The sequence below is a fragment of the Zootoca vivipara genome, chromosome 3 (assembly GCF_963506605.1).
Source record: "Zootoca vivipara chromosome 3, rZooViv1.1, whole genome shotgun sequence".
NCBI lineage: Eukaryota > Metazoa > Chordata > Lepidosauria > Squamata > Lacertidae > Zootoca > Zootoca vivipara.
The window spans coordinates 90,217,494-90,244,801 of NC_083278.1; the positions used below are offsets into that span (position 1 = coordinate 90,217,494).

Sequence of the window (27,308 nt, forward strand, 5' to 3'; positions counted from 1 at the left end):
CACAGCCTCCTCCTCCATCATGGCACCAGACCTCTGGCATATTATCTCCAGGGAAGTCTATCTGGTCTCACTGCTGTGTGTCTTTTGCCACCTGGAGAAAACACAGATAGTAAGCTTCCTGAAAAAGCTAGCAGGAATGGGTTGTATTAAAAGTAGCACCAAGTAAATAAACTGTAAGTGCAAGGATTTCAGCTTTCACATTGGAATGGACTCCCCCCCCCCAACGTGCCCCCTAAACGTTCTAGGGTGTTCCCTCAACCATCTAGAGCAGATTTGGGGAGAGTGCATGGTGCAAGTGGGAGTGGCAAGTTCTGTTACATAAGCATAAATCCTTGCTCTAATGAGTTAAAATGCAAATGCAAACAAGTACAGTCGTACCTTGGTTAATGAACACCTTAGCAGTCGAAAGTTCTGGCTCACGAATACCGCAAACCCAGAAGTGAGTGTTCTGGTTTGCGAATGTTATTTTGGAAGCTGAACATCTGGCAGGGCTTCCGCAGCTTCCAATTGGCTGCAGGAAGCTCCAACTGGAAGCCGCATCTTGGAAGTTGAACGCTTTGGAAGTCCAAACAGACTTCTGGAACGGATTCCGTTCAGCTTCCAAGGTACGGCAGTACTGTATTTTTACGCCTATAAGGCACCCCCATGTATAAGACGACCCCTATTTTTTGAACCCAAAATTAAGAAAGCGGGCCAGAGCCCGAGTCCAAACCTGAGCCCATGCCACCCGCGCTAGAGCCCAAACCCCTGTGCATTCACTATCCATGTATAAGATGACCCCAAATTTTTTACTAAAAATATATATAGCAAAAAACATACATGGAAAATTACAGTACCTACATGACTCCTCAACTTATGCCAAGAGAATTGTACTCTAGAAATTTGAATGCTTTTTCCAGTTTCTATTTCCAGAATAATTTCAACCATTCACTGAAGAGATAGGCGTTATTGCAAAACAACTGTAAAATTTGTGAGTGGAGATTGTACAGATGCTTTCTAAACCCAGTGCATGTATTAACTTCAGTCAGCAAAGCAGTTTTCTAGACTACTGAGGACAGCAGAATTTAACAGGGAAGCTTTTGTTTTTCTACGCCTGCATAAACAAACCTGACTAGGAAATAGAGAAATAGAGTTGCTGTGCAGAATACTTCTGTGGTTACCCAAGAGTATATGTTTCTGGAGGAATATGGGGCGTTTCTGACATGATGGTCTTTCAGTAACATCTGTAAAGAGGACCAATGTGGGTCAAACAAATGACAGAAGTTCCTTCCCATGCCATAATCATGGGAATGAACCACTTTCACAATTGTGATTGTTTCTTGAAGATGTTTGTGTAGGATTCAGCCACAAGAAAGCGGCACACACCTCCCTGGTAGCTCATTAACATAGCTGCCAAGTTATCCCTTTTTTAAAGGGATTTTCCCTTATGCTGAATAGGCTTCCTCGCGAGAAAAGGGAAAACTTGGCAGCTATGCTCATTAATAGGGTGTTACTCTGAAAATACTTGGTTGAGGGCCTAGCATGTAGATAGGCAGATTGCAGTGTTTATGTCATAATAAACTGTGCTATATACTTATGTGGTTCTACACAGACAGGTGTGGAGAATCCCATTTATCCTACTTCTCAGGCATTGCAAACCAAGGATATTGGATTGGATATTGAAAGAAATTAAATGCACTGCACAGTAATTGCTGAGAAGACTACCATTTGTGTTCCCACTCTGGAATGCATCTGCAGTAGTTATTTCTAATGATCAATCACTCTGACGTTGTACAACAGAGCTCCTCAAAAATAAGAAACTTTCAAATGAATGTTTTAAAATTCATATATTATCCTTGAGACAGTTGAATATATGCCCACTGCTAAGACACAAGAGTCTGCTCCCATTTAAAGGGGGGGACGGGGACACAAACAGTAAAAAGGCCTTAAGATAGCAAAAACAATATAATTAAAAAATTAAAACTCCAAACTCTTGACATCAATTTGTAATATATTGTTTTATGGGGGGATCTACTCCAAATTATGAATTAATGGACTTTGATTAACATTTAAGAAAAAGCCCAGAACAGTCTTTAGGAAAGCTTTGTGTTTTATCTTTAACTTGACAAATGAAAATGAATAAGCAGCTTCCATTTTAAACCGAGGTACTTCAGCGAAATGTCTAAGTTACGAGTGGCCTTTTGAACTTCCACTCGAATTCAATTTTCTATTCTCGTTTCAAATTCAGTCTTGTGAAAATATGTCCATTCAGCAACAGCAGATTAAGAGAAAAATGTAACAGTCGAGCAACAGCTACATCGTTTGGTAACAGCAAATTAAAAACCATGGACAACATTATTTGTTGGATGCTTAAAAAAAAAATACAACCGGGGAGAAATTCACTGTACATTACAACTTTGAGGCTGTTAAAAGTGACAAATCCAGACTGTACAGTGCAAGACATGCATTTCCAGTTACAAATTCAAAATGGAAGGAGTGCAAAAGAAATTAAAGCTTTTTTTTGTCTGAAATCAATTTACTCTTTATGATAAGGAACACAGTATTAGACAGTTATTTCAATGTAACAGTAAGGTCTTTCTCTCAACATAAACTTTTTAGAATTTGAACCATGCCTTAGGAAGCCTGTGTAATACTAAGAACAAATCGCTTTTATCCAATGTTTAAGAGTCTTTGAACCGCTGAATCAGTATCAGTAGTGTATAATCAGAAACTCACAGGCTAAAGGAATCAACCTTTGAAGTTCTCCTTTAGAGAAAAGAGTACCTGCTATCTATAGGCAAGCAGAAGCAGCAAAATAGCCTGGCTTATATACTCTTGACAAAAGTAAGATAAAATGACCTCGCAAGAAAAGAAACAGCTGTGCTGAAAGCAAATGCAAAGTCATGGTTAAGGAACCAAGAAATTGCTGTACAAAAGGTGACAGAGGCCAACGATTTAATTGCAACTCCAGGCAAATGCTTTACCAAGCGGACTAAGCAATGCATGCGTCTCTCCATGCAAAGATAAAAATATGGCTCCAAATGCTTAGGAGGAGGGTATGCATTTGTGAAATCTAAACTGAAGTCCCCTGCCTGTTAAGTTTTACAAAAATATATATAGCCAATACTGTAAGCTTCAGAAGTCATATTTACTTGTTATGTCGACTCCCACATTTATAAGCTACTTTTCAGACATTCTAAACCTGGTCACTTGCAACAAAAAAGTCAACCTCCCCACCCCCCCAAAAAACCCCACAAGATTTTCAAAAAGTGGTTCTTTCAAGTGAAGAGAACATCTGCTGTTTATCCACTTTTTATCTTCTAGCCAATTAAGCCTGGGTTTATTTAGTATACTCATTTACAGGAACAGATGCATAAATATAAGTTTCACTTTAATAGTCATTTGCACAGAAAAGGAAAATTAACTTTTCAGAACGTGATAGAGCAGGTCTGGTTAGTACAAATCTATGGCAAGTTATAATGATTCTGTGCCGTAGGCCCACTCAAACAGAAGCAGGGCAGGTTTGGGAAGAAACATCTCAGCAATGAGAGAAAGTTGTTCAAGTCTATGGTGTTCTGAAGAACCAGCAGCCTAAATGACACCATGCTCTGAATAGCGGTATCCAGACCAGACAACCTGCTTGGGCTACTAAAGCAGTACATCCTCCTGGAGGTGTCATTTATTCCATAGTTATTTATTATTTCGAAGGCGTTTAGACTTCCTAAGCGCACCTATGGATTCAACAGCCTTCTTCCTTTTCCTAGGAGTCTCCTCGTTTGGTGCTGACCCTGAGGAATTTCCCACTGCGCTTTCCATAACCTCTCGCAGTTTACGTTCGAGCTCAGCCAATCGGGCATTCTGCTCACCTATGATCTGGGTTTGCTCAAGCAGTTTCTGATCTTGATCTTGCAGTTGCTTCTGTTGCTCTTGCACTTTGGTGCGAAGCTCCGAAATTTCACGCCTTAGCACAGTCACACCTGCACCATTGGTTTTAACTTGCTGCTGGAGTTTGGTGACCTCCTGCCTCGATGGGTTTTGTTTGGAGAAGAGCTGCATTGTTGTTAAGGCTGCAGAAGGACCTGGAACTGCAGGAAGAGAAATTTACATTTTCCCCCAGTCTCATTTCAGATTTTGACTTGCACTCAGTCTTATACCTTCAAAACAGAGCATCAAGGTTTGCAAAGTGAATGTGAACAAGCAAATCTATAACTATTTCCCAGCATATAAACAAAATTTAATGTATGTGCAAGATGAGCATATTCACAGATTTTTACACTCCTGCTTAACAGGTAAAGTGGAAATTGCTGTTTAGAGACACTCCTACTCTGGGTTGCAGCCAGCAGAACAGGTTGCCCTTCAAGTGAGCACACCCCTTAAATATTGTTTCAACGTCACGTTACCAACTGTATATTCTGCCCTTAAATATTATTCAATGTATGTTTGAAGCCTTTTACATTTTAGCCCAACTATTGGAGGAGCTCCTCACTGTAAAAAAAAGCAAGCTGTGTTAACAGATGTTGGTTGCATGGGTCTCACTTATGAAATCAGCATTCATGGGAAACAGTCACTTCAGTAATCAGGACCCACATAATCAGCCCCCAGCAATATGGTTATGTCATTAAATGTTACCCAAGCCTTGCAGTAATTGTTTCCAGTAAAGTACCTGAATAACATTCTAAAGAACTTTAATGAACTACATGCAGCCTACACTACTACCACTGCTACATTTCCCTGTCCCTACTGACTATCTAACCTCATGCTTCCAGACCTCCCTATATCCAAAATAAGCAAAATAAAATTTAGTGCTGCAAATTGAGATACGGTTGCTGCCCTCTAAAAGTTGACTAAGTATAAAGAGTGAATTATTTGGGCAAAAAGTAAACACTGCTTTGTTTTAGGATTCCAGTTTAGTTTTACTGGCCAAAGTTGTATACAAAATAGAAGACTGTAGGATATCGTATATAGAACGGAAGGAAGGAAGGATATAGAGGAAGCAAAGCCAAGTTGATTTATATCCAATATCTATTTTGATAGCTAAAAATCTCCTAGCATTTTACGTGAAAAATATTTGTGATTTGGTTAATAAAAGGGACTTTGAACAGGTACAGAGTGAGTGAGGCTATCCTAAGACTTTAAAGAATTTAAACAGCTCTAGTTTGGTAAGAATCATGTTGGTTAAAAAAAATGTTATTAATTTACACTACACTTTTCTATTGTAATTATTGATGTACTGTATTATGTTTTGTTGCTACTATATACTGGGAAGGCTACTGTATTGTATATTCAGTGCTTTTTTATAGAAAAAAAGGTGCTGGTACTCACCATGAAGTTGTTACAGTAGTGCCACACTTTTAAGGGGGGGGGAGGTGTACCAGTACTGCATACTCTTAAGCACCCCCAGAAAAAAGCACTGTGTATATTAATTTTACACATTGTTCAGTAATTAGATTCTATTATCAACCCCAAATCCAAGCCTAAAGAGGATGAGAGCTAAAGGCTTCTATTGCAAAGCTGGAATTCCCAGTAATAAACTGGAATAATGGCAGAGGGCCTTCTCAGTAGTGGCGCCCGTCCTGTGGAACGCCCTCCCATCAGATGTCAAAGAGATAAACAACTTTCTGACATTTAGAAAACATCTGAAGGCAGCCCTTTTTAGGGAAGTTTTTAGTGTGTAACATTTTAACGTATTTTAATCCTTGTTGGAAGCCGCCCAGAGTGGCTGGGCAGCTGGATGGGCGGGGCACAAATAATAAATTTATTATTATTACTACTAGCAAAAAACAGAGCTTGACAAGACATTACACTGCACTAGAGCTTTTACTTTAAGGGAGAAAATTAGCACACAAGAAATAATTACCACCACCTGCCTAATCGTACGATCACACCAGGACAGGATTCTGTGGCGTCTAGAAAGTGATAAAATTTCTGACTGTAGGAGTATCAACCTATCATTAAGGGAGAGCAGGAAAGCTATGTTCCACCCACCAAATCAAAAAGTGTAAGTTACCATCATAATTTAGGTCACTGTGCTGCTTTTCCTAATGCAACGTTAAGGAAAGATTAGGTTGTGGTAATCATCATCATCATCATCACACCCCCAACCCATCTGGCTGGGTTGCCCCAGCCACTCTGGGCAGCTTCCAACTAGAGATGTGAAGGCCCGGAAAAAACCCAGAAAAATTGGGGGGGGGGGGTTTCCTGGAGTCTTTTTTGTGTTTTTTTCCGAAAAATTGGAAAAATAAAAAAATAGATTATGGAATATTTTAACATGATGAATAAAATATTTTAAGATAAGGGGTTCAAATATTTTATAAATCATTTCTAAAAAATATGTATGGTATCAGATTATTCTAATTTCTGTGAGGACAAGCAAGTCCTAGGTTACAAACTGAACTCTCCAATGCAAGAACAAGATACATTTCTTCCTTTAGGAGGTGCTGTTGTCACCAGAAAAGAAAAAGGGTTCAGTTTTGTTTTTGCATGCATGTGTTGGTTCTGTTCCTCTTCACTAGGCCTCAAAGCACTGGAAGAAAATATAGAGCAACAAAAAGGGCCTGGAAGTATATACTGTACTTAATTTTAAAAGGTTAGGGTTACTGCTGGATTTTTAAAAATTGTTTTGTGGAGTTTGTTGCTCCATTTGTTACAAATACAAATAAATATTATTTTTAAAGTAAATTATATTTGTATTAATTGTTTGGATACACTATATTTTTAATATGCTAGTTGTGATAATTTTATGCCCATTAAAATTGTCCATAGTTATATTTTATGTTTCTAAAGTAACAGAATGACTTTCAATCTGGAAAAGAAAAAATAAGTGCGAATGTAGCATTTTTTTCAATTTTTCAGAAAATTTCTGTTTTTTTCGGGGGGGGGACGGTTTTTTTCCGAGCTTCAGAATTTCTGGAAATTTTACATCTCTACTTCCAACACATATAAACACACTTACTGATATGGAATGGGGATGAGACATGATGGCAGTGAGGATACAGTGGTGCAGATTACTGGCAGAACCAATCTGGTGCTTCCAGCCGTGCATACATCAATATGAAGTTACTTTCAGTAGTGCAAAAGACATTAATATAAGCAAGATAACCAAAGAATGAAGTTTCTTCCTCTTAGAAGCCATTGGATTGGCTCCAAAGGACACCTCTGTTCACAGAAGGGCCTTCAATCCTGTGGGGAGTCCTGGGAACGAAACTGGGCACAGTGGGGGGCAGATCTCCACCTACACTCCCTTGCAGCTGCTGCAAACCACTTCCCACCCAATTCCAAAGGAAACAGAGCAGATTTGTGGGGAATATAGAGTTGGGGGTGGGAAAAATTATCATCCTTCCCCCTTCCATGCACAGGAGCTGGAAGCACACTTTCCACAAGCAGAATGAATCTCACTTGTTCTCTGGATCCTTCAAATAGTTTCTATTTTAAAACATTATGTCCTGTTTTAATATAGTAATGTAACACCCTTTTTTAATGATAACATTCAGAGGAGACAAAAGTCACAAGAAAGTGGAAGTACTATAGCTTCCCACTGGCTGCATAATGTACAAAGACTCAGAGCATACATGAGGTACCTGGAGCTGCCGCTATAAGCCGTCCCGATACATCTGATCCAGGCAATTTTCTTTTTAGAATTGGAACAATCTTCTCATCAAAATATTCCATTGCCATCGATGAAATGTCCCTTAACTCCTGAAGGACTTCGTGGGCTCTCTGAGGAGCTTTGGTAGAGTTTACATACCTTAACACACGATAAATTTCATCAATCACCTAAAACAAATGAGAAAAGTTGAGACATGGCGACTGGCAAAAGCTAAGAGTAGCATATGCTTTAATAATGTCTATTTTCCACAGTGACTTTTAAAACTATTTTAAAAGTAATTGAAAGGTACTTGAAATTACCTTGAGAACAACTTTTGAGTCATTTACAGTTTTATTTACAAGCAATGAAATTCACATTTTAATCAATGTTTTATAAATGGTTTCAGCTAGTACATTTACATACCATATGATCAAAGCCCTAATAAGTTGTTAAGGCAATCTGTTATAACAAAGGAACAGCATTTAGATAAGAATCATCTGAGATAAGCCTACAGAAGGTTCTGGACTTCCATCAGTGGCTCCTCAAAACAAAGTTTAGCCCTAACAACTTATTCCATCACACTTTAATGCAGCCATCTTTTGGACTTTACCTTCCCAGGTATAAAGCAGCAGAGGTTAGAATCCACATACTTCATGAAGGTCATATTTAGCAGGGACAGCCTTGTTTCTACAGCAGCAAGAATATCTGCATGGCGAGCTAGCGAGTGATTTCTCCGTTCCGATTCCCGTCTACAAAGACACATCCAAGACAGTCAGTAATAAACACTGCAGAGATCTGCAGGACAGGTGGTGCAATATAGTTTGGAAGTTTTGATCCTTATGGTTACAAGATTCTGTCACCAGAAATGATGTGTGCTTTAAGAAGCCATTCCATTTTTTCTATTCTAATTCAAAATAATCATGTTTATGACTCAATCTGCTTTAATATAGATCCAACAATTATCGTATTATTTTCCAAGTAGTTTTCAGACACAGGTGAAACTAAAGAGCCTTGAGTTTCCTTGAAAAGTAGGTGGAGTACTTTAAAAATAATTACATGGGGAAAACGCATTGCTAGAACATAGCTCATAGCCTTCCTTTGCTCACCACCATAGCCAAACATGCATTATTCCAAGAAGAATTCCAACAGCAGTTTGATATTTCACACTATAGCATAAGAACTGGATACAGGTGACATTGCTTATGTTATCAGTTCAGCACCTAATGCGAAGATACTAGAAGCTGTTGCTAATTTAATCACTCTCTTTTTTCCACACAGTCCCTGCTGCAAAGCCTATTTCCATCTGTCCTAGGGGACGGGCTCAGACTCACAGAGGCTTCTTTTAGCTGTTCAGGGTGAATCTGAGCCCCACCCTCTTTGCCATGTGGAAATGGACCTTGTGGCAGGGAGCAGTCTTCCTTCCAGCACTCACGGCAGCAGCAATGTCCCTCCGGCCTCCCATGTCAGACCTATGTTATAGCCCAGGGATGGGTTAGGATTTGATTGTTACTTCCCTCTCCAAGCCAAATTTGACAGTTGGGCGATCCATGGCCTGGCATTATGAGGCCCATTTTTGCCCACATGGCTTGAAATCAAAAGGCACAGGTAAGGGCACAGCCCACAAAGCGCTGACTGATCAGCTGAACTTGGGAAGTCCCATGCACAATACTTTGTGGGTGCTGGCAAAAGACATGTTCAACTCAGCCATGTTTTACAGTAATATGTGATGTCGTGTGTAGGGCAGTTGGATGTGGCTTGGCTAAAATAGCCTTGCAGGTCAAAGGGGGAGGCTTGGCACACCTAATTAGGCCCACCGACTAGAGGTTCTCCACAGTTCTAACTTTCTGATCCCAAATGGGACCCTCAAGGCCCATTGTGTTAAACAAATGTAGTAAACAAATGCTAGACACTGCATATGAAGATAATGTATTAGAATCATAGAGTTGGAAGAGACCACAAGGGCCATCCAGTCCAACCCCCTGCCAAGCAGGAAACACCATCAAAGCATTATTGACATATGCCTATCAATGCATATTAGAATAAAGCACAGAGATAAGACAGTAAAGAACTCAAAGTTGTTTACCAACCTGAGAGCCCTGCAAAACAAGAGATTTTAACCAGCTTTTTGAATGCTATGGGAGTTGAGCTGGAGTTTTCCTGGGGAGAGAGAGTACCATATAGAAGGTGTTACCATTCAGGAAACACTGAACTTGGGAGCTGATTTCCTTGACCTTAAATGGCAGTGGCTTCCATAGAAGGGCCTCTAGTTGTACATTTGAGAAGCTAGCGCTTCAACATTTCTCTGTAAGTGGCTCCGTTTAAAATCAGTTCTACCTCCGGCAGTGCTGAGAAGCCAAAAAACCAGCATACAGAATGATAACCTGCATTAAGTACTGTACATAAACCAGGATATAAAGCGAGGTGGAAGGCAGCGTCTTCTATACAGGGTCTTTTCAATTCCCCCCCAACCCTAAACAAACAGAACCCTCCTGCACCTCCTAAAGGTAAGGGAATTTTAAAACGGCATCTTATGAGTGAGGGGCTGCCAGTGTGAACACACACACACTTCCCTACGTCATACCCTAGAGAATTTGGTACAAACACTGGTGAAGGAAAAGAATGCACAGTGTATGTATGTAGCCCTGCTCTCTATTTTTAAATTTTACACACACACACACACACACACACACACACACACACACCCTTCAGTGGCCAGTTGGTATATGCAAACAAAACTCACTATCCTATTCCAGTGTGTGCCATGCAATTTCTAATCCCACTGACCTACAGCAGGGGTAACCAACACGATGCCCGCGAGATGTTTTGACTACAACTCCCAGTCTTCGCCAGTACAGCCAAGGGTCAGGTAATTATACTTCAAAACATCTGGAGGGGTCCCAGGATGGTGAAAGATGGCTTACAGTATTATTATCACTGATGGTGTGTGTCTTCTCCAAAGGCAAGACAGGTAGTGACACTCAAGCAAAATGAGAGCCTAGGCCCAAGCAGAGGGGAAAAGTCAACCCAAACAGAAAATCATTCCAGGTACAGGTTGCCCTGTGCAGTGCTAAGGTGCACAAAGAGGACTGCTAGCTCATTCTTCATGCTAAATGCAGAAACTTTATTACTGTCACAAATCCATCAGGCACAAGGAGGATATATTCTTTAAATATTTGTTTCACAACCGGTTGCAAAGCAGCTTTCCTTATATAATCTTCTTGCAAATACAGATTTTTAAGGAGTATTACTTCTGACCTTGTGGTAAGCACATACCTTGGGAGCTGTGCTTTAACCTGTTTCTGGCACAAGTTGTGGTATCTTTCCACTTTCAGAAATCCCTGATTCAGCATTCTCTGGCAGACCAAGTCCATTCGCTTACAAACCTACATTGAAAATAGAAAAACAAAACTCAAGGTGTCTTCTTTACTAGTTAATAAGCTGTGACCCCCTTTTATGATTAACCAGCTTGTCTTAAGTGCCACAAGCTACACAGCACAATTTGAAATGGGGCCACTTCAAAAGATAACAAAACCGTCACTTTGCCCTTTCCAAATCATTTGTTCCAAAGCTCCAACTCCAGAACATGTTTACTGCTCACTCACATGGTGTGGATGTTGAAGTCTTAAGAAAATTTCCATGCTTTCTGGTGCATGAATGAATTCTTAAGTGGCATAACACTCTTCTTAAATGGATTCTTTTAAAATTTTAACATTCACTTCAATTCCATTTATTATATGTTTATTCCACTCTTTCATCTGCCGAAGGAGCTCATAATTAATCAAAAAGAAGCTGAGGCACATGCTCAGGTTTACAGACTAAAAGGTAAGTCACACAAAAGGAAAAGGTGTGGAGGGAAAAGAGAACGGCAAAAGATCAAAAACAATGCCAGAACAAGGTAGCAAGTTGTAAAGGTGCAAGTAGCTGCTGCTGCTACTGCTGTGAGTAGACTGTCTCGCCAGAGTGGTGCATGCTCTAGTTATCTCCCGCTTGGACTACTGCAACACGCTCTACGTGGGGCTACCTTTCAAGGTGACTCAGAAACTGCAATTAATCCAGAATGCGGCAGCTAGACTGGTGACTGGGAGTGGCCGCCGTGACTATATAACACCGGTCCTGAGAGACCACCACTGGCTCCCAGTACATTTCTGAGCACAATTCAAAGTGTTGGTGCTGACCTTTAAAGCCCTAAACGGCCTTGGCCCAGTATACCTAAAGAAGCGTCTCCACCCCCACTGTTCTGCCCGGACACTGAGGTCCAGCTCCAGGGGCCTTCTGGCGGTTCCCTCACTGCGAGAAGTGAGGTTACAGAGAACCAGGCAGAGGGCCTTCTTGGTAGTGGCACCCGCCCTGTGGAACACCCTCCCATCAGATGTCAAGGAAATAAAGAACTATCCTACTTTTAAAAGACATCTGAAGGCAGCCCTGCTTAAGGAAGTTTTTAGTGTTTAATGCTGTATTGTGTTTTTAGTATTTGGTTGGGAGCCACCCAGAGTGGCTAGGGAAACCCAGCCAGATTGGTGGAGTATAATAAATAAATAAATAAGCAATCAATCAATCTGGCATTTCTATTCAGCGGTGTCACAGTGACCTTCCTTCACTGTTCTTGCCTGAACAGAGATGGCCAGGTACCTGGCAGCCCAGCTGGTGACAAAGGCCAGTGTCCTCTTTCACTTTATTCTGCACTCCCAAGACAACCATCAGTTGGAGCAGACACAGTTCTGGCTGGCAAGAAGGAGACAGGAAGGTATATTTTCTTTAGATGTTCCTTCTTTGGTCAATGACAAGGGCCAGGCCAGTTTGCCCACTGCCATGGAGGGGGGGGGGCAACCATCCTTGTTCCTTTGGCCATTGGCAAAGGACACAGTCGGCTTCCTCTCTGAACACTGGAGTTGCTTGCCCAAAAACTATTTCTAAGCTTTCAGTGATGCAAACTGAACAACACACCTACTGGGTGTGCAGTAGGGTGGCAGCTGAAGCTTTGTTTTCTTTTACATTTTAAGAAGAATGCAGAGAAACTGGAGGCGTTTATGAAGAAAGCAGAGATGACTAAAGGTTTATAAACACCATACACATGAGGCAAGACTGAAGAAACAGGTTCTGTTTATCCCAAAGAAAAGCTGAAAATACACAACCATACCAGAAAAATTCAGGAGAGATCTTGAGGAAGACAGGAGAAAACAAGAAGCAACCATCAAAGGAGAGAGAGAAGACCAAAGTCATTTGGCTCTCCTCTCTCAGACATTTAAAATGAGATTTTGTGAACCACTCTGAGATCTTTGGATTAAGGGCAGGATATAAATTTAAAAAATAAATATTATGAAGTCTAACACAGATTGACCTGGCCTTCCAAAGAGACACCAAGTAAGAGTTATAATCAGAAGCAATATATATATATTATTAAAAATACTTCTAGCCCATCTTTCTTTGTGCAGTTTTGTAGCACAAACAAAAAAATGCAGTAAAACCCAAAATATGTTCATAGTTGTGTTATCAAACAGGTTGCTGAAGGAAGTTATTTATTATTACTTATTACTGGCCGGGTAACTTCCATCTTAGAAGCAAGGTTCTGAAAGATAACACGGAAAGAATGTGAACTCTTGGAGTGTTTGGTTTAAAAGGCTGCTCTGCACTCCAGACTTTATTTTCATCTACATTTCAGCAAAAGAAGAAACTTCTCTTTTTTTACCTGAAACTAGGGCCTAACAATATGACCTTGAAAACAGTTACAGCATCTTTCTCTGAAATTTATACTCAAGTACAAGAAGTTTATAATGTTATGTGCCAATGTAACGTACTGTACAAATCAGGGGAATTTCTTAATTCATACTGTAAAATCTCTGATCTTGGAATCTCCAGTTAAAATTGTAGCATGCCACTCTAAGCTTTCCCCGCCATAAAAGAGACTGAAAGTAGATTACAAGCCAAATGAACGACTTGATGTACTAATGCTTTGCGTGTTGGAAAAATACTGGGTTCATACAGCACCTAGGTGCCTAGAAAACATACAGTTTGTGACATGTATAAATGCTTGGCATGTTCCCATCTGCCCTGGGTTAGCATCTCTAAAACAACTGTACTGTATTAGCTTCTACAAATGTGGTTTGACATCCATGAATCAGAAATACTTTCCAATGTTGCCGCAGCATACACAAAAGCAAAAGAGAGGGAAAACCCAGCACTGCCCATGTCATAATTTAATGTGAATCTTCTCCACCCACTAACTTTAAGTAGAGTTCCTTGATAGACACATTAGAAAATGATATGCGTACCCTGACACCTAGTGGCAAAGCAGAATACTACAACCTCAGTCAAAATCTACCTGGGAACACAGAAACAAAACCGATTCTGTTCACTAATGCTATAGAATTCCACACATAAGCAATATGTGTAGGGATGAATAAAGGGGCAGCTACGTTTGCAGACTGACACCCACATATTCAGGGAGTTAAATCCTACGCAACAAAGGATCTCCAAAAGGCTGTATCCCAACTCGAATGACAAAATGGTGGGTGCGACTCATGTACAGTAAAAGGTAAAAAGGTAAAAGACCCCTGGACGGTTAAGTCCAGACAAACTTCTCTATAGGGTACAGCACTCATCTCACTTCAGGCCAAGGGAGCCGGCGTTTGTCCACAGACAGCTTTTCTGGGCCATGTGGCCAGCAGGACTAAACCGCTTCTGGTGCAATAGGACACCATGACGAGTGCCAGAGTGCATGGAAACACCATTTACCTTCCCGCCGCAGTGGTACCAATTTATCTACTCGGCTTAGACATGTAATTTTGGATGTTTGGGCAGCAGGGGAGCAAAATTCATAGTTAAGATTCAAGTTCACTCTTTAGTATATTCAAGATCAAACTACTAAAACAAAAGGATATATTTTAACAGCATTTGTGGAGGTTACTTAAATTTTTCAGCCTAATATTATTACTGAGAAAAAACACACATACTGGTAGTATGAAATCAGGGGATCCCTGAAAAGTGCCCCTACTAAAGCTACACAGAATATTTTGGGGCCATAGCACGTCTCACAAAAGATGCCAGTTCAGAATGCTGCAATGGAGGTGCAAGGAGTCAAAGCCAATGTCAGAAACTATTAGGAAAGGTAAAGTAAAGGTAAAGGGACCCCTGACCATTAGGTCCAGTCGTAACAGACTCTGGGGTTGTGGTGCTCATCTCGCGTTATTGGCTGAGGGAGCCGGCGTACAGCTTCCAGGTCATGTGGCCAGCATGACTAAGCAGCTTTTGGCGAACCAGAGCAGCGCATGGAAACGCCGTTTACCTTCCCGCTGGAGCGGTACCTATTTATCTACTTGCACTTTGACGTGCTTTTGAACTGCTAGGTTGGCAAGAACAAAGACCAAGCAACGGGAGCTCACCCTGTCGCGGGAATTTGAACCACCGACCTTCTGATTGGCAAGCCCTAGGCTCTGTGGTTTAACCCACAGCGCCACCCGCATCCTGATTAGGTACTGAATATAAAACAGCAAAAATGTTAATGACACTTCTATGTGAAATGTGATGCACACATACTTGAATTATTATATGCAGCTGCATCACAGAAAAGGTATTCCAGAACTAGGAAAACTACACAGGGTCTATCAAAATAACCAGAGTAATAGGATCATGTTCCCTATTAATCCTAGAACAGCAGAATATGTAATTTGTTAAGGCAGGAACAACCAATTCATTGCAGTATGAATTTTCGTAAGTTACACCCTACTTCATCAAACATGTGAAGTGGCCCACACACTCTTTGACAATACGTTTCAGTCAAAGAAAGCAATTCACCTAATGAACTTATGGAGTTAAGCACCACAGAATGTTATGATGGCACCGGCAAAGGGAACTTTTAAAGAAGGACAGAATCAATCAAGGATAGATACTGATTATAATAGCTTGAAAATGGAAGCTAAATGGTAGTATGCTTCCAATTACATTTGTTGGGATAGGCTTCCACAGGGTAATGACCAACTGAATGCTGAAGGCAGAATGTCGATCTAGGCAGACCTTTGATCAGACACAGAAGAATAATGCAGTTTAGAGAACAAATGTAGTTAAGTGGTATATAAATGGTTTAAATAGCCTTGGAATCTTTTTATACCATTATGCTACCCAATTCTCTTCCTCCATTCCTTACATTTAAGAAATCTTTTCACTTCCCCCTCTCCATTGACTCTTCCTCATTTACCTTCCTTCCCTTTGCTCCGGTTTCACTTGATTGCTTACTTAATTACTGCCTCTCCATTTATACAGCTGTTCTATAACAGGAGTTCTCTAAGTGGCTCATAAAACAAAACAAAAACACATGCACTTTAAAATGAAATATAAAATAGAGTTGCAACAAATTCCTTTACAAAAGTCAAAACAATTAAAACATAACCTTGTATGTCTCTGATCAGATGGTAAGCCTACGAGGAGGGTCTGGTCTAGTTCACTGAAGATTTTTGCACAATATCTAATGGTTTTAGATGTTTAAATTACAATAAAGCTAATTCCCCAAATCCAAGTCTATAGTTGTACAAGCACAGTATGGCACTGCTATCATTTTGAGAGAGGTTGAATCAAGTGATGTCAAGTGTTTCCAAAGTCTACCCCCACATCAAGTTTAAGACAAAACCCCTTCTTGTTCCACTGCCTTCCTATCTCCAGTCCCTGCTGCATGAATGACTACTTTTGAGAGAACAAACATGATATTCCTATCTAATATCCAACTGACACTACTATCTCAAAAAGGCCCAACTTGCTATGTTTGGAAATGTCAGTCAACAAACCTAAAAAACAAGCAAAGCTGTGAAAAAGAGAGTGAGTGTCTTATTAGTGCCAGAGAGAAGCATCCCCCAAAAATAGGTTTAGCCAAGTTTTTATAAGGGGGGACTGTTAAGAGAAAAAGAGAAAAGAAAACCAGTTTAAAAGAGAACAAGATTGTGATCTCCCTCTCCACCCCAGAAAAAGCTCTCAAGAACAGAGCTGTCCTCTACTAAAGACAATCAATTGTGACACAAAAGTGGCCAGAAAAGGGGGCAGAAGAGGGCAGCACAGGCTTATGAACTCTCCACCATGACGTGCAATGACCTGGACTGCAATCCCCGTGCAAATTGGGTGTTGCCTGTACTAAGTGGAAGTCAGAAGAACATCTAAGAACACAAGAGCCTGGGCTGGGACAGGCCAATGGCCCAGCTATAATCCATTATCCTGTTCACACAGTGACCCACTAGATACCGGTGGGAAACCAACAAGCATGATTCACACATAAGTGCGCTCTGTCTTCCTGTGGTTTCCAGAAACCAGTATTCAGAAGCATTGCTGCCTTCAAGTGTGGAGGCAGAGCAAAGCCATCACAGCTAGTAGACAGAAGCCACACACTTTGATAGGTCTGAGTGGAAGATGTGCTGGGAGACTTGAGAAATTTTCTGGAAAAGCCCTGTGCACAAGAACAGAGAGCATGACTAACAACCGGCACACATAAGCATTGGTCAACTGTGGTATTGAGAGTGGGGAAAAGATTGTACTCTTCACTAGCTAGTATAAAGCTGAAAAATAGCGGCCAGCAGATCCTATAACCTCAAGAAACAGAGAATTATGGATGTCTATTCTTCATGGCGAATACTATTTCATGAACACCTGAACGCAGTCTCCAGGTAGCCCTGGATTCACTGCCATATTTAGAATACCACCCTGGTATGTGAGCATACTTTTAATCTCAAAGGCCACTCTAGCATTCGGTGCAATGTGCCTTTTGTCTGGAAGGTTTGGCTGTTCAAAGTACAACAGTCAACTTCCAAAGATGGTTGAGACACGGAGAACTCTTGTTCCACTACCTGCACTTCTTTTTGTCTTTCGAAGTCCATTCAATTGGCTTGTTTTGCACCATGAGGCCCTTACTTTCACCTTCCAAGTATTTCTGGATATAATCCTTATGCTCCACTGACCTCCTCTGAACACTCTTCACGGGCACAGAAGACGCTAAACTAGACTGTTGGCTTAGTGACAAGCCAAGGCAGCAGCTCTCGGGAACCGTACAGCAAACCAGCAAGCAACTTGGCCAGCTCCGTGTACAACTTCAGTAGTGTCTATGCAGGTGCTCCCTTCCATTTGAGTGCCACTGGTTATGAGCAATCGCTACCCACCCCAGACAACTGGAGTTCTGCCAGCCACAAATCCTGGCTTACTTTGAAGCCATTAAGGTTTGCACATAATGGGAATCTACGATTATCTACAGCTTTCTGGTTCGTTTCCCCGTTTGTGTGAAGGGGCTGTGTACAGGTGCAGGAAGCTCATCCACACTGCATTTTAAACTAGTTTGGTTTCTCATATCTTTGTTAGGATAGTTAGTGGTGTTACACTGCAGGAGCAGGAGGTGGAGAATCTAAATTACAGGCCGAGGTAATGAATTCCACAACCTGTATATATTATGCAAGTCTGTATGATCTCTTATATTTCGCAGAATTGTTTATTCTGCTTCCGCTAGTCACTTGAGGCAAATGGTGGAAAGAAGCTTTGCAAGGCACTGAAGACTCAGCACCAGACTCCTGAGAATCACCTCCAATGATCCTTTTGGCTTCTGCTGCTTAGCCAAGATTTATCCACACTTTCAAACACATCTTTGCAACCATAAGCAACAAAAACTGGCCTGGGGAGTTTTTTTTTTAAAAGAATCCTTAGGTTAGAATGTTAGGTAAGCTAGATTCTAGAGCTTTCCTACAATTCTTTGCAAGTGCTGAGTAACTCACAGCCTTGACTTTTCTTTTAAAATGTACGAAGATCCCTGCAGGAGCTGGTTTCAGTGCCTCCTGCAGTGGTATTTAAATCTTTCTGAAGGGCTTCAGAGATGCAGCCCCTGCCCCCATGCATTCCTTCGGATCAGGATACTTCACTGTGCTGGGAAGTATAGTAAGCATAAATATCTGAAAATCAGTAACAAGAAGCATCATCAAGTTGATGCCATCTGGATGCTATCAAACAGAAGAGTTTTGAGCATGTACACTGAAACAATGTATTAATCCCTGTTACTCTAAACTAGCAGGCTTTTATTTATAGTTATTTATTTAATGGATTTATACTCTGCTCTTTGAAAAAGGACTCCACAGAGCAGCATACAATATTTCAAAGTACAAATCCATTACACAAAAACCTTTTCTAAGAAATAGCAACAATAAACATCAGTATAAAATAATAGCTTATGCACAACCCAGTTAACTACCCTCATTCATATTCCCAATCAAATGCAGATACCAAGTCATTCAGTGCTTCAAAGCTAATAGCCAGCACTTTGAATTTGGCCTGGAGACTCACTGATAATCATTGCAACTGACACAATATTTGGAGAACACCTCCAGATTTTTGGCCCCTGCCAAGAACCAGGCAATCACATTCTGTACTAGTTCAAAGTTTCTAAACCAGGCATCCCCAAACTGCGGCCCTCCAGATGTTTTGGCCTACAACTCCCATGATCCCTAGCTAACAGGACCAGTGGTCGGGGAAGATAGGAATTGTAGTCCAAAACATCTGGAGGGCCAAAGTTTGGGGATGCCTGTTCTAAACTGTCTTCAAAGGCGCATTACAGTAGCCCAGTCTTAATGAGACAAGTGCATGGAGAACTAATATGAGATCTGACTTCCATCTTGTCTGGAACAAGCTAAAGCTTGTTCTTTCTCATCCATTCTTTGACAGCCTCCAAGCACCAGCTTAAAAATACCTCGGCATGGCTGGGGTGAGCAGATAAGAGTCAAGAGTCAGCTGCATATTGATCAGCACAGGATGTAAACATGGTGCCAAACAGTGTCAAATTCATGTTCGCCTCTGCTTCCATTATCTTAGTTGAAGCTACTGAACAGAATATGGTGCCTGGAATTACCCACCCATCCCCCAGTTTCTCTCCTTTGCTCTTCCAGAGCAGTCCTGGGGTTCACAAATGAATAACAACCTAGAATCAATTGCCATGGTTTCCAGTGTGCGTACCAGTACACTGAACACCTTCAGTGTGCCATGGAGGTTGTTGCTCAAATCCCACAAACTGAAAGCACCTTGTGCACGATGGGTATCAGCAAACAACTATAAAGCGAAAGAACACAACAGTGCAATTAAACAAGGCATCTTAAACACATACAAATACTCCAATATTTTCAAGGTGCATTTTTATATATGGGAAAGGGGTGGCTGGGATCAGAAGTTTAGTAATTTTCCATTCTGCTTCTTTGTACTCATCACCTGTTTCATAAGCCTAGGGTTGCACATATTGTTAATATTAAGGTTAAAATTGGAACAGGGAAAACACATAAGAACTACTGCTCATGTTCTACCATATATTCATTTGTCTGTTGAGAAGCTGCCTGAAATTGGTAGTAGAACACTTTCCCAAAAACTAGATATTTGCTTGTTTAGTTGCTTATTTTTTTCTGTTCAACTTGCTCTGTCAATAATTCCTCACATCTGCATATGTTTCAGAATCACCAGATGGAGAATTGTTACATGATAGGAGGATTATCTTAACTGTGATAGAAGTTGGGAGCCCAATATGATTATCTCCGTTCAATCTTTGTAACTAAGAGCATGGTCTGAACTCTTTGGGCAAAATACTGCTGAGTGGGTAGAGCGTCATGGCCAACAGAAAAATCAAGTTGCACATAAGGCAGTAGGGTTTTGTGCTGCATGAGCCCAAGGCACCTAGAAGAAAACCTAAGACTGTCCCTTCCATCTCCCTCACTTCTGAGCAGGGCAGCTTAGTTATTCTTATACATATCCTTCAAATAATCAATTCCCCCTTGCACTGGAGGGACACAGTGCTTCAAAAACACTCATATAAATATAAGCACGTCACTAAGCCCATGTACAACTGTTTTTGCCACTTCTACTAGACAGAGAGGAGTAAACTGCACAAGGTGCTCCCAAGCTGCACTATGGGAACACGGCATAGGGCTATGTCTGCCCCAGCAAACAAATGGGACAAGTACAGTGGTACCTTGGTTTGCAAATGGCTTAGTTGTCGAACAAATCGGCTCCCAAACGCCGCAAACCCGAAAGTGTTCCAGTTTGTGAACATTTTTCGGAAGCCAAACATCCAACGCAGCTTCTGCTGAGTGCAGGAAGCTCCTGCAGCCAACTGGAAGTCGCGCCTTGCTTTTTGAATGGTTTCGGGAGTCAAACAGACTCCTGGAAAGGATCAAGTTTGAGAACCAAGGTACCACTGTACTGGAAAAGGAAACAAGTTGGGAAACTGTAGGATACTGAACCTTTTAGACAGCTAGTACAGGTTTATCAGATTTGCATTATATACCATGAATACCATTAACTGTATATGATTAAATCCACTCTTCAAGCCACTGAAGCAGGAAGGAATCTTACTTGGATCTTTCCCGTCAATTGCTATGCACTGTGAAGCAGATAGAATGTTTGGCTGCTTAGCTACATCAGTTTGATGCCTACATAAACACATCAGCTGATAAAAAGAGAGGGTTTGGTTTTTGCTTCACAATATCAACTAGAAATCCACTGTTACTTTCTTAGAATGCTTTAATATTTAACCCAAGCTAGTTTTACATAGCACAGTGATGAAGTGGCCAACGCAACTGTCCTTTGTAGTACCCAGGGCTTTTTTTTCTAACAAATATGTTTGGGGGTACTCTCATTTCCCTACTCATATTGAAATACTGCCCCTCAATGAGGCCAAACTTAGATTCACAAAATGTTTAGGGGTATGCGTACTCCCAGAAAAAAGCACTGGTAGCAGCTTCTGTTTAGCAAGGAATCTCAGCTACACCAATTCTAATTAAGATAAATTAAGAATGCCATTCTAAACTCACTTACCTGCGAGTACAGTCCGATGAACAGAATGAGACTAGCTTCTTAACACTTATCTGTAAAACTGGGCTGCATGTTAGATGGCAACCACCCTCCAAGATCAGAGGAATATGAGGCAAAAGCAATAATGCACATTTCCCCTTCTAATTCAGTGTTCTAACCCAGGCATAGGCAAACTCGGCCCTCCAGATGTTTTGGGACTACAATTCCCATCATCCCTGACCACTGGTCCCGTTAGCTGGGGATCATGGGAGTTGTAGTCCCAAAACATCTGGAGGGCCGAGTTTGCCTATGCCTGTTCTAACCAAAGATGTTTGTCATGGTATTACACACATCTATCTAATTCCCCCCCCCCCCAAAAAAAGGCTGTAATGCTGTTTGATGAAGAGGTAATAGAAAATGAAAACTGAAAGGTGGAAAAACCTGTCAAAGCTTTTCCACAGCTTTACAAGTTAGTTATTTTGCTTACTGCCTTGACATAGGTTGCACATACCAACAAGAGAAATAAAGCAAACAGAATTCTGTACATAGTCATATTTATTTTCAAAAAGTGTCAAATATATCAAGCATCAGGAATCAAAATAAGCTCTCCTTTAAGCAGTCAATGACACTGTTCATCTCATAAAGCTGTCTTGTAGTCCTATGCATATCTACTCTGAAGGAATTCAACTGAATTCAATAGGGCTTACTCCCAAGGTTGAGTGCCTTAGATTGCAATCCTACGCAATTGCACATTACCTGGGGGAAAGCTGCACTGATGAATATGCAATTTACTTCCAAGTAAATACACAAAGGATTGTACTGCTGTGGAGAAAAAACCATATTCTTTCAGAGAAACCTACAGAGACTGCATTTACAGGCACATACAGTACATGGGCATCCATTAAAATTAAAAATTAAAATTGGGCACTGGTGTCAACTATATCAAAACATGGACCTTTTATTCAGATAAAAGAGCAACAAAACATCAATTTAGAGGTATTTTTTCCAATAATGTTTTAAGATTTTTTAATATTGAGAAAGTCTGACAATAGCAAAGCTTTCATTCCACAGCTAGGAACTAGTATAGGGAGAATATAAGCCTTAGATTTTTAAACATCTGCTTTATGATACTGAAATTCTAAAGCTACTGAATGCATCCAAATTGTGCCTTTACCAGGGCAGAACTAAAACAGATGCAGTAGATACTCTTCGTATTTCACAAATTCCCACCCTCCCATATGACTATTGCCACATGTATTTTCTGTGTTTAGATGAACTTGAGATCTTCTGAGAATAGCTCCTAACAGGGTGCACTTGCCCCCAACGCTATGGAATTACAATGAGATACATTAAATAATTACCAAAAGAAAGAAAGAAAAGCATTCCATTCACTAGAAAGCACTATAGAAATGATACACAGGCCCAAAGCATCTACCGCAGCCTCTTTGCGTGGTAGATGAAATTAACTCTACACGATGAACCTTATCCGAAGAGTCCCATCGCCCATGCTATATAAAGAGATGGTCTGCAATGGAAACGCTGTCAAGGGGAAAAAAGTCAAAATACAAGGAAGCGGGTGGGTAAGGAGGGTGAATGTTGAATATGAACAGATTTACGGAGACCTTCACTCCCCAGTGTCGTACCACCGATTCCCAATCTTTCCCGAAAAAGGCGCAGCAGGCGAATAGAGCTCTGCCGCAAAGGGGCTGCAACCTGCGGCCATCATCCTTAGTCCTCCCCCGTTAAACCTCTGGATGGATCCCTTTCCCTCCCTCCCCCCCCCTCAAAAAAAGAGCGGGCTATTCCTTAAAGGTGGGCAGGAAGGGTGGAGAGAAAGGACTTCAAAAGGAAAGGGAATCCAGAGGTCATCCAGTGCGACCACGCCGGGTTTTTCCCTTCTCTCCTCCAAATCAAGTGGGGAAAGGGATAAGCCGGGGAAGGAGGCGTGGAGTTGGGCTGAGGGGGGGATCCCTGAACCGATTCAAAAAACCAAGTGGAAACGCTTGCCAATCCGGAGGGGGGGAGGGGGGTGAGAGAAAAACGGCAAAGGGAACGGATGCGAAGTGTCGCGCCCCCAAATCCCGCCCGGCCAAGGCAGGGGTCCGAGGTGTCGCTTCTTCCTCCCCCCCCCCACCGCGCCTCCCTCTCCCCCCACGACGCGGCCCCTCACCAGGCGGAGCTGGCTGGTCTCGTCGTAAGACAGGAAGCCGAGGATGCCCTCGATGGCCACGATGGGCAGCCCCACCAGCGTGTTGCTCTGCGGGAGCTGCTCGAGGGGCTGCGCTTCCCCGCCGCCGCCGCGGGGCTGGGGCAGAGGCGGCGGCGAGAGCCGCGCCGAGTCCATGGCGCCTCCTTCCCCCTCCGACAGGAGCCGCTCGGCCGCCGCCACCACCGCCATCTTGGGGCCTATTCCCCTTCCTCGGCTCCGGGAGGGGGCACTTCCTGTGGCGACGTCCCCGCCTCCTTCGCCGGCAGGGCGCTTTAAAGAGGCCGCTTCCCTTTAGTGTCTCTCAGAGGTTCTCGGCGGGGTCCTCCCGCTTTCTTTCTTTCTTTCTTTCTTTCTTTCTTTCTTTCTTTCTTTCTTTCTTTCTTTCTTTCTTTCTTTCTTTCTTTCTTTCTTTCTCGTCCTCTTCTGAGGGATCCTGCTGCTCGGCAGGGCCGGCCTCCCGCTGTCTTGGAGTCAAAGAAACAGAGAACTGAAGAGTTGGAAGGGGTGCCCGAGGGTCATCTAGTCCAACCCCCCTACAGTGCAAGAATCTCAGCTAAAGCACCCATGACAGATGGCCACACACACATACACACCACTTCTCCCTGAAAACTCATGCATGTGTGAACCACACCAACCCCTATAAATAGCCATAATAAGCAACCCCAAGTCCTGCGTTCAGCAGCAAAACATCATTGTAGAGGTATACCCCCCCCAATAATGTTTAGGGGTTGGTGTGGTTCACACATGCATGTGAGTGACCATGGGCTTAGCCAGTCCTTCTTTTTCTGGGGGGATGCAGGAGTACGCATACCCTAAACATTTTGTGAATATAATAATAATAATAATAATAATAATAATAATAATAATAATAATAATTTATACCCCGCCCATCTGGCTGGGTTTCCCCAGCCAACTCTGGGCCATAGCTAAGTCTCCCGTTTTTTGCGGGAAACCCCCCATATTTTAATCCGTTTCCCGCTGGCAGCCCGGATTGGAAAAAATCCCGTAAATCTCCCAGATTTCCTACCTGCCAGGGAGGCTCCATTTTGGGTGCTGGTGCCGCCCGATTTCCGGTGCCCAGACATGGGTAGCGCGGCACCAGAAGTCGCTTCTACGCATGTAGAAGTGCCGCTCCGCCCATGCCTGGGCACCAAAAATCAGGCAGAGCAGCACCGGAAGTTGCTTCTACGCATGTCCAGACATGCATAGAAGTGACTTCCGGTGCCACGCTGCTGCTGATCCCGCATTTTTCAGAGGGAGACTTGGCAGCTATGCTCTGGGCAGCGTCTAGCAAAATATTGAAATACAATACAGTGGTACCTCAGTTTACAAGCACAATTGGTTCCGGAAGTCTGTACTTAACCTGAAGCGTACTTCACCTGAAGCGAACTTTCCCATCGAAAGTAATGGAAAGTGGATTAATCCGTTCCAGATGGTCTGTGGAGTACTTAAACTGAAGCGTACTTAATCTGAAGCAAACTTTCCCATTGAAAGTAATGGAAAGTGGATTAACAGGGCTGTCTCAAGCTGGTCGGGTGCCCTGGCGCCGTGGCGCGGAGATCGCTCCGGTGCCCCCTCCCTGGTGGGCGGCCGCAGTGCGCAGCACGGCTTCCGCGCGGCGCCCTCCTACCGGCCTGGCGCCCTGCGCCACCGAGACTACCCCTAGAGCCGGGCCTGTGGATTAATCCGTTCCAGATGGGTCCGTGGAGTACTTAAACTGAAAATACTCAAACCGAGGCGTACTTAAACCGAGGTATGACTGTAATAATCTAAGTTTGGCCTCATTGAGCGGCAGTACTGTATTTCAATATGAGTAGGAAAATTAAGGTAAAGGTAAAGGGACCCCTGACCATTAGGTCCAGTCGTGACCGACTCTGGGGTTGCGGTGCTCATCTCGCGTTATTGGCCAAGGGAGCCGGCGTACAGCTTCCAGGTCATGTGGCCAGCATGACTAAGCCGCTTCTGGCGAACCAGAGCAGTGCACGAAAACGCCGTTTACCTTCCCACCAGAGTGGTACCTATTTATCTACTTGCACTTTGATGTGCTTTCAAACTGCTAGGTTGGCAGGAGCAGGGACTGAGCAACAGGAACTCACCCCGTCGCGGGGATTCGAACTGCAGACCTTCTGATCGGCAAGCCCTAGGCTATGTGGTTTAACCCACAGCGCCACCCGCATCCCAAAATGAGAGAACCCCTAAACATTTTTTTTAGAAAAAAAAGCACTGCTCACTTGGAAACGAGGGCTGTGAACTAGCCCCACTGAGAAAATACCCTAGTAAAGAGAGAAACTTGGGCAGCTTCCTCCAACTTAAAGAGTTTGACTTCTGAACAGGGGATGAAGGGAAGATTGGCAGGCACCCTGGCAGGACATGGTGGGCACCATGTTGGCAAAGCCCGATAGAGGCAATATTGAGCTAAGTATCCCAACAACCTGATAGGGTGCAAGGCAATGTCATGTGCTCCTGGCATAAGGCCTTAAATTTAACACCTCAGCATAGGATTGGAGCTGAAAGAATCTCAGACTATACTGTAAATATGTGAGGCAGAGAGGAAAGGAGGGGAACAGAGGAAAGCACATCTCCCCCTCCCACAAGGTTTTCTCTTGAGGGGGGGGGGGTTGAGGCAAGATTCAAATCCAGGTCCTTGTGCTGAGCCTCCACATTGCATTATTATTATTATTATTATTATTATTATTATTATTATTATTATTTGCCGCCCTTCATCCAAAGATCACAGAGCAGTTTGTAATATGAAAACACAAAAATGCATGCCATAATAACAAACAAAAATAATACCCGCCCCGACAGTATTACAGTTGGACCAGGAGCTAAACAAGCTTGGGTTGAGCGAGAGCTCAGACTGTAGAGCATGAGACTTTTAATCTCAGGCTTGTGGGTTTGAGCCCCACATTGAGTGAAATTCCTGCATTGCAGAGGGTTGGACTACATGACCCTTGTGTTCCCTTTTCTATAAATCTATGATTCCTGCTTCTCTGCTTCTCTACTGCCCGATGCCCACTGCCACACATTTGGGGCTCTAAGCTTCCCTAGACACTATTATAGGTGTAATAGGCACAGGTGCCCTGACAGCAAAACTTGGCCAACCTAAATAGATAAGATGGAGTCAACCCTGATTTCCCTTCTGTGTCTCCAGCTTCTCCTCAACCTCATTCTGCCTCCTTTGTCACTCCCAACCAGTTTTCCCAGAGGGAATATGGACCATGACATGAAAGAGATTCCTCTCCTCTTCCTATGCATACTTACTTGGGAGTAAGCTCTACTGAATACAGTGGCACTTCCTCCTGAGTCAACATGCCCCCGAATGCTCATTTAAATCACAAACTGACTGAGTCTCAGTATGTAAGATGGACCAAGAACAAAAAGTTGAACTTCACTTTTATTCCCACTTAACTGCATCAAACTTACCTTCTGATGTTATAAGTACTGTATAGGATTGCTCCACTGAAAACCATGTGCAGGGCAAGCCTTAGGATAGTTACTCAGAATTAAGCTTCAATGAGCTTTCTCCTAAATAAGCATTCATAGGATTGCTGCATTAACCCCACAAAAGACTTGAAGACTAAAGTGGACTCAATAGAATTACAGATACAGTATGTGCCAGTTCAGATGACTTGTGGCTCAAAACCCATGTGAGAAACAAAAACAGTGTTTGTACAGGTTGTTTATGAATAAACAGACGGCAATGAATAAACAGGAATAAAAGAATAAATAGGTGGCAACTCTAGTGAGAGA

At 42.4% G+C, this 27,308-nt stretch overlaps 1 protein-coding gene across 1 annotated transcript; it reads right to left on the reverse strand.

The window, feature by feature from the left end:
* Positions 1 to 2,006: 2,006 nt before the first annotated feature.
* On the reverse strand, positions 2,007 to 23,755 carry FBXO28 (F-box protein 28). The gene is made up of 5 exons (XM_035111421.2): positions 23,517 to 23,755; positions 10,838 to 10,947; positions 8,175 to 8,313; positions 7,557 to 7,752; positions 2,007 to 4,064 (listed from the first exon to the last, which is right to left on the reverse strand). Exons 1-5 carry the CDS (start codon positions 23,742 to 23,744, stop codon positions 3,670 to 3,672), a joined length of 1,068 nt encoding a protein of 355 aa, XP_034967312.1. The 5' UTR covers positions 23,745 to 23,755; the 3' UTR covers positions 2,007 to 3,669.
* Positions 23,756 to 27,308: the final 3,553 nt, after the last annotated feature.